Source organism: Nematolebias whitei, chromosome 7, assembly GCF_014905685.2.
Source record: "Nematolebias whitei isolate Nwh7 chromosome 7, NemWhi1, whole genome shotgun sequence".
In the NCBI taxonomy this organism is placed as follows: Eukaryota; Metazoa; Chordata; class Actinopteri; order Cyprinodontiformes; family Rivulidae; genus Nematolebias; species Nematolebias whitei.
In genome coordinates this window covers 33,673,739-33,682,286 of record NC_056504.1, presented here as the reverse complement: position 1 = coordinate 33,682,286, position 8,548 = coordinate 33,673,739, and the positions used below count along the sequence as shown (strand labels likewise).

At 37.6% G+C, this 8,548-nt stretch overlaps 1 protein-coding gene across 1 annotated transcript in view; it reads left to right on the top strand.

Moving 5' to 3' along the window:
* Positions 1-8,548, top strand: part of myg1 (myg1 exonuclease) — a gene marked incomplete in the record, with an annotated part of 23,434 nt that extends 14,886 nt beyond the window's left edge. Inside the window, 1 exon segment of the mRNA XM_037679415.1 lies at positions 8,132-8,548. Within this exon segment, the coding sequence (XP_037535343.1) occupies positions 8,132-8,321 (190 nt within the window).

Sequence of the window (8,548 nt, the reverse complement as noted above, 5' to 3'; positions counted from 1 at the left end):
TATATATATATATATATATATATATATATATATATATATATATATATTTATTTATTTATTTTTATAATGCAGATAGAGATAAACGGCAAGCTGCTCATTTTAATCTGGTTGTTCCTAATAACATAAACGTCACCAGCAGCTGATTTTTTCACCTGCTCATTAAAGTTAAATCTGTAAAATACATTTTTTATTTATGCGTTCCTTGTAGCTCGTGTCTGGTCTCAGCTAAATATTATTTTAATAATATAGATAATAAAAACTCACACTGACACTGTGTCATTACCACAGGTGTTTTTGAAATGCTTTTAAAAGGATGTTTAAATTACATTTCACATAAGATCATGGTTATTATATTTTTAGGTTGGATTTCTGTTTGCTGAAGATTATTTCTGTGTTATGTAGAGTTCATTTTTTTGTGTGTTCTTTATTTGAAAAAAGATCAAGACATTGATCTGACATATCCAGACTTATTAAACAAATTCATTAAAATGACAGCAGATAATGCTGTGAAAAATGAGGAAGGGAAAAAATGTTAATTTTGGCCATATCTAAATTAATAATGTCTTAATTGATGTGTTTTCAGGTTGTATGGTACAAGTTCAGAACTTTGACCCAATTCTTTCATCAGTCTGTTGCGATTCATGATCATACAGGAGTCTGAAACATTGTTTCTTATTAAATGTATTCACTATTTCAGGGTCGATCAGTTCTGTCATATGTGATGAATTGGCTTTTTCAAAATAAAATTAATCTTATCTTTTTTATGACACCTTCTCACTTATTAGGGTTTCTGTACTGTAGGGGAAAATATTGAGCTTTCTATCATATTTGTGTGTGAGAATGAAATTATTATTTACTTCGAGTTCTGTTTTCTTTACTTGGTGTGCCCCCCACCCTGCCGATTAATTTTCCAAAGCAGGGCGTTCTTATGAAAGTCAAATACAGATTCAAACAGGAAATCAGCAAAATACTTCTATTAATGAACTTCTCTGAAAAAAAGTAGCTTCTTCAGTTAGCTTTGGTTGAAATGTAACTAATTCAGGTAAATTATCATTTTTGGCCCACGTAATCTTATTACGTTAAATATGTTGTGCCTGAATGTATGAGACTTTCTGTCATTTCTCAACAGTAACAGCCAGTCTGTACTTGCAAGGTAGCTCTGGTGAGAAATAGCAGAACAAGGAAATCTTGTTTTATTCATTTTGTGGTTTGTTTTTTGTAATTTTGTTCATCTTTAATCCTCGGTAGTGTGAATAGAAGAAATTTAATTTACAGTACCTGGATTATTGAGCATGCATCAGGATATAATTTACAGTGTTGCTAATAATTTGTATTGTAGCCTGGTAGGGCTGTTGTCTTGGCCCTAAACTCTTTACCCTGTACACTTATGGCTGTGTCCGCACCCTGCACAGCACCATTATTATTAAATATGCTGACGACACCACAATATTGGGGCTCATCCAGTGGGATGAGTTTTGTTCATTCAACCTTTTATTTAGACAGGTTAATCCCATTGAGCCTTGATGACTCATTTACAAGAGAGACCTGAGTTAGAAAACAGGATTCTGGTAGACAGTATTATTACCAATGGAGAGAAAAACAACCTCATTCACAATACAAACAAGACCAAAGAAATCATATTGGACTTCAGGAAGAACGCTCCCCCATTACAGCCACTCTTCATCAAAGGGACTGAGGTAGGGAGGGCTGACAGCCATAGGTTCTTGGGACTGCAGGTTACATCGGACCTGAGCTGGTCTCTCAACACCACAGCCACAGTGAAAAAATTCCAAAGTATTTACTTCATTAGGATGCTCAAGAAAACGGGTCAGAACCAGCACCCTCTCACCAAGGCTTATAGAGGACTGATAGAGAGCATCTTAACTACGTGCATCACCGTCTGGTATGGGAACACCACACAAGCAGAAAGTAAGGCACTGCAAAGAGTCAAAAACTGTGGAGAGGATCACAGGGACAAAACTGTGTTCCATGGACTCGACGTATGTACAGCGCTGTTGAAAAAGAGCAACAGGAATCATCAAGGACTCACTCCATCCAACTCACTCTTATCAGACACAAAAAATGTTCCTATAACCTGAGACACAGTAGAGTGGATATCACCATCAGCTACAAGGGTTTTTAATAGTTTTTTCCCTGCCACAGTCAGACTGATGGCCAAACAAAACCACTGAATCAGGTGCAATAATAACACTACACTACCTAACTTCACTTGTCATCTGACAAGGGAAGGTGTAGATATTACCTACTTTCTGTACAGTGTAAACCACTTTGTTCCTATTTTTATTTAATATATTTAGTGTTATTTCAGTGTTTTGACAATGACTGAGAGAGCTCTGCGCAAGAATTCCAATGTGCCTGGATTGTTGGTCTGTGCACAAATGGCAAAGTACTTTGTACCTTTGTAAATGAAATGATTCTCAATAAATAAAATAATTTGTATATATATATATATATATATATATATATATATATATATATATATATATTATGATTATTAGATTTATTAAAAGCTTTAAAAAGTACTTGGTGATGTGTTATTTGTACACATGGCATAGTTTCCTTAACTATGCCCTTTGTGTTTGAAAGTTTTTTCTTTTTTTTTCTTGTTGCTGTTGACTTTGGATTAGTCTCATTCAGGAAATTAATTATGCTATGACCTTCCCTTAAAAATTAAATGTCTTCACCGGCCTATATGTACATGTATAACGTCTATTTATGTTGCTTTGCTGTGGTAGTTTTTTTTTGACGCCTCAAGTCATGCCCTGTCTAGGACACGGCATGTGAGATCTTTTTTTATATCGTCTCTCCTCATGTTTTATTTCCTTTTTCTCATCTAAGCAAAACGTTTTTCTGAATAAGAATAATGAGGGCCGTGCTTTTTATAATGGCATATTCGTGCACTTCGCCCATCTTTTGGACGATACGTACACATTCTCATTGTATCTCGGTGCAATGATAATAAAGTTTATTCAGATTCTTCTGATTCTGATTCTTCTGATTCAGATGTCCGCCTGTCCTGAGGCTTGTTCTGCTAAAGGTTTCTTCCTCATGAGGGAGTTTCTCCTTTCTACTGTCGCTTTCATTCTTGCTCAAGATGAGAGTTCTGTGATGAATTTAAACTCAAAGCAGTCTGCTCCTCAAATAATTAATGTTATTAACTTACTTTTATATATCTATAAATGCTTTTGTTCAGTGCCCTGAGTTGAATTCTGTTGTGACTTGGCGCTATATAAATAAATTGAACTGAACTGAATTAACGACACAAATCTTCAAACATCTTTATCCTGTACCTGTGACAGAATGTGTCCCAGTGCTTTATTTTTTTTTTTCTAGACTGCACAGGTCTCATTACTGATTATGAATTACTTGAGAGCGGCAGGGGACCACCTGAGCACATCTTGCTGACAGACACAGGGAACAGGCTGAATGACTTTTTGATTCACTCCTTTCTGACCAGTGGGTGTAGTGTCAGATTCCTTCTATTTTCTCCTCTTTCCATGAGCTGCTTCTTCTCCGGCTCTCCAATTAGTGTTCCTTTTTCCCTTTTCTCTGTCCCTCCTTCTCTCCTGTGCAGAGTATTTCTGTTTCCGTCTCATAATCCCCTTCTTACATTTTCAGCACAATTTTTTTCCCAATCTATTACTGTCTTCCCATTAATCCCATTTTCTCCAATTCTTCTACTCTTCTTCCTCAACTGCTCATCTACCTTCCTCCACACTTTTTTGTCCTGCCTGACAGGCACCTGTTTATAGCCACCAAACACCTTAAAGACGTTAATGCAAACATGTTGGTTGGTGGGGAGCAACACGAGAGCAATGTTTAGTGAGACGGTGAAATAGAACCTAGCTCCAGATGGCTCTTCTCTGGGTGTCCTGCTTCCTCCCAGTGCCGACTTTGCAAAAGGGGTGTTGTTATCGCCTGTGTCCCTGCGACTGCACCTGGGGGGGGGGAAAGAGGTCTATTTTTATCTGCACCACATTGCTAAGGAAAGTGAGCCAAGAGAAATAACACAGAATGAAATTATTCATTGTTCGATGCTGTGCTTAGCAGGATACTACTTTAGACTGAGAACGGCACGAGCTGAACCAATAACTTTTATCTGGTAGAAAAAGGACCACCGTCACTATCTGCACCCACCTTATGTCAGAGCTCTAACTAATGGCTGCGATTTTATGTTACCGTCGTCTTTTACCTTTTTTCTTTTGTTCCATTTTTTTTAGTAGCAGCTTGAGTAATAAAAGCAAAGAGTCACTTGTTTCTTGATGACTTCTTCACCAACATCTTCTCAAAGCCAAGTGTATTTATGTAGCAAAACAACATCAGAAAACCTTTGCATATTTGATGGTTGTTGGGTCTAAATAAAGTCTCTGGTAAAAAAAAAAGTCTTTAGGTTAGAGTTTACATATTAAAGCAATTCACTGAGGATAGTTTTCCCTCTCGGAGAGTTTTCAATGGTTGAATGTTGGGAAGGAATTTTTTCCTGCCTTTAAAAAATTGAGATGTTATTAGGGCTGAACGATTTTGGAAAATATTCTAAATTGCAATTTTTTTGCTTCATTATTACGATTGCGATTTAATATGTGATTATTTTTCAATGTCCTCTTCTCATGTATTTTTCAATGAACACAAGCAATAAATCAACCTGTTTCAGTTGCAAAAACCTCCACTGTTTTCAGCTCCGCTGCAATTCTGTTTCTGCATTTTTTTTTAAATTCTTTTTGTAGCTTCGGGAAAGCAACTTGGATAAAATGTGTGCACGAGGGCATTCTGTACCACTTGTGTTTACCAAAGCCGTACACCTAGGCTTGGTCACTATATTAATGGACATCATGTCTTTCGCTATGAACTCGGTTATTGCTCGAGTTCTTTCCACGTGGTGTTTCAAATTCTGTTCATACAGAGTAATACCTTCGAACAGTTCGGTCTGTGATCCTGTCGGCTGGTACTTTGCTTAGTTTAAGTTGAAGCACTGGTAGTTGGCATTCTAGCCATTCAACCATCGTAAATGGCTTGGTGGTATTTTTTTAAGCGTTGATAAAGATTTGTGGTGTTACCTTGAGAGGTAGCAACAGCAGCAAGGCAGGTTCTGCACAATACATGTCGTTGTGCAGCGTCTTCTTTTTTGTAGCCAAAATAATTCCAAACAGCAGATGTGCTGCTCCTCTTTGGTACCAAACTTTCAGATGTATCGGCTCCTGACGAGCCTTACACCACTGTGCAACCGGTTAAAACGCAATGTTGACTTCTCCCGCTCCCCGCTCTGCTTTGCTCCGCTCACTCACAAGTCACATAACCAAATCACGTGACCAGTCAAATTGCAGCCTTTGCGATTAGATAATTTCATTTTATCATATCGCGATATTATTGCAGATGCAATTAATTGTTGCATAGTGGATGAGCTAATTGTGAAGCAACAGAAACAACTTGTAAATTAATTGTCCACTTACGTACATGCAAGTCCTGTAAAAGGAGGGTGCTACAAATTGCACAGCTGAATTATGAAGGACATTAAGTTGGTGTACTTTTAGCCCATATTCATTTTGTATTTAGTTGAAATTAGTTTTAGAAAATGCATAAAAGCTATGCATATACAGTACATGGCATTAACCAAAAAGATATCTTAACATCTTGGAGAGGAAGGTTAGACAAAAGTTCAAGATCTGCATAATGTCACTAAGTACTTGCAATTAACTAATAACTAAAAGATCTCTTTCCAGTATATCCTCATTCAAGTATATTTTTTGGTATGTTTCTTCATTGAAGAGGGAGGTCCTCTCCTCGGAAACAGCAATTTGTTAATTGCGGTTTTTATTTTTAGCATGGTCATCTTGAGAATAAGAACTTCCTGGCCTGTAATAACAGTCATCTCCCTCCCACACCTTCCCTCATTACCAGCCCTGTTGACCTTTCTTCAGAGCTTGTTTTCCAGCCGTACTGTGGAGCGATCGATTGGATGATTCTTTAACAGGGATTATACAGTAGCTGTGCCATACTCGTTACCCAAAGGTGTCCTGTGAGAGTCCTAATGGGGGCAAGCTTGTGTAATAACACGGTTAGAACATGTTTGTGTAGTTAATTTATGAGAATTTCTTATGATAGGGGGATTTGTTTGAGTATAACAGTTCTAGGAGATGATCTTCATTTTCAAAAGATGTCAAAGTGTCTCAGGCGTGTGGGGAAAAAAATCAGCTTCAACTTTTAGCTTTGGTAGACAAGAATGTCACTTTTTATTTCTGATATGTTTTAATATAGACCTCCATAATTCATCCCATAGACACAGAGAGAGCACACTTTCAGGATGGCAGAGGATTTTTTTGTTAAATATATAAAGTCTTTATAAAGACTCAAGCGTTTGAAGCCTTTAAGGCATTTAAAGTCTGTTTCCGAGGCAGTGAAAATGTAAGGAAGAGCAGTGAAGTTTTGGTCAGAGTGAAATCAGAGCAAAAATATCTAAAAATAACGATCCTTTGAGGAGGGCTGGGAGCCAACATAATGGAGAATTTAACCCCATTAGAGCAAGAGTGACACACTCATGCGCACATGCTTGATCTAACTAGTAATGTGTTTTAAATGATTCTCCGGGCTGTTGTTGACAGACGTGTGCGTGTTACATGCAGTAGGAGGTAAATGAGCTCCTCCACGTTTTATGAATTGTCAGCTCCTGTACGCCTCTTCCAGAGTTCCTGTGTGGAGGTCAGCTCATGAACCCTGCAGAGCCAATCTTCTCCACTTTGTAAGACTGCCGTTTGACTCTGCCGTATTGCTGCTCTCCTGCCACTTTGCCCACTTCTGATTTTCCACATTGCTGGAGAAGAATATAAAGCCTATTTTTTTTTATTTTTTTTTTTATTGCTCTATTTGCTGGTGCTGATGGTAGTTTTGCTCGGTGGTTCCTTTCACACTTTACGTGTAACAGCAGTGTCTCGTCTCGTGTTTTCTGATCACTGAATCTAAAACGAAGCAGATGGGAGTGATTTTGTGCAATAAGGTGGAAATAATGTTAGAAATTGTTTTAATGTAATTTTAATGTATTTTCCTTTGCTAAATGTGTTTAAGGCCATGCAGCTCCTAATGTTGTTCCCAAAGAATGTCCTCAAATTTATTTTCCGTTTGGTATCATTATTTTTTTAATTCGCTGAAAATTAAAGGAACGCTTCAAATCTTTTGAAGTGGGAAAGATTTGAGCAATTTATTAATTTGCTAAATAACATTTTGAACCACCGCAGTTGTAAGAACCAGTTTAATTTGATCAAATTAACGAGCTAACAGCTAGTTGTGCGTAGGGCCATGATGTCAACTTTGTTACCGTCTTAACACAACTGCAAACAAAACTGACATGTTAATAAAAAAAAATAATGAAACCCTTATATTTCTACCTGTTTTGAATCGTACTGTTATTCTGGCAAAAATATTTTGTCTGTTGAAGAAAAGTGCATGTCTGACACAATGACTGACCAGTGGTTGAAAAGTGGAGGTCAAATTATCGGCTCGTCCTTCATTGTGGTTGACAGTTGGTGCAAGATGTTTCTGCTGACATCCACATGTGGCACAGTATGTTGTCATTATTACCAAGCATCTCCACCATAGTCTTGTCTGTCCAAACAACACTAGTGTATATATATATATATATATTTATATTAGAAAGAAAATACTTTATCCTTGCAACCTTTGCAAACGAGCCACTCTTGTTCAGTTTTTTTTTCCCTTTGCTCTACAGTCATTAACTTTTGACAACTAAGACCTTTAAAGTTTGAGATGTCGCTCTTTGGGTTTTGTGCAGCTGTAGACTCTTGAGAAGAATGGCGAATGTCCTGAGTGTTTTCCTTTTGTAAATTGTTTGGAAATGTCTGTATAACTTTTTCCAGAATGTGGAGCAGCAACAGTTGCAACCAGCAGCTAACTAGAGTTGAAAAGGGACTATCTGATGATTCAGTTATGTTTTTTGTTTTTATTTTAAACTAAAAGCTTATTTTTCCTTGTGCTGTCATTCGGCTCGTGTAGACATGTGCAGCACTGTGTTTGACAAAAATGACGTAAACTGAAAAAGTGAGCAGCTGACCACATAGTGTCCATCTGTTGGCCAACTTTCCCTTCTGTCCTCATGTTCCAGGTTGCCCCTTCTGGAAGAATGGCGTGGCGTACGAGATGAGGAGCTGTCAGAACTCAGTGGGATTAAAGGCTGCATCTTTGTCCATGCTGCAGGCTTTATTGGTGGCAACAAGACCCAGGAAGGAGCCCTGGAGATGGCCAGACGGACCCTGCAGGCTGCTGCCCAGTCTCCAGCTAATGGAAGCAGCTAATTAGAAAAAAAACAGAAAACTGTTCACTAATTGTTTGGATATTGTAATAAATTTTAGTGTTTAGTGTAATCTCAATCTGGATTTATGATGTTAGTGCATGTCTGTCCTCTTGACTTGCTCATAACTTTACCCGTTATGTTTTTATTTGAAAGAGTACTTTGGATTACTTTCTGGTCTTTTGTATTCAACCCTGGGATAAAACGAGCAATAAACAGTTTTCTACTATA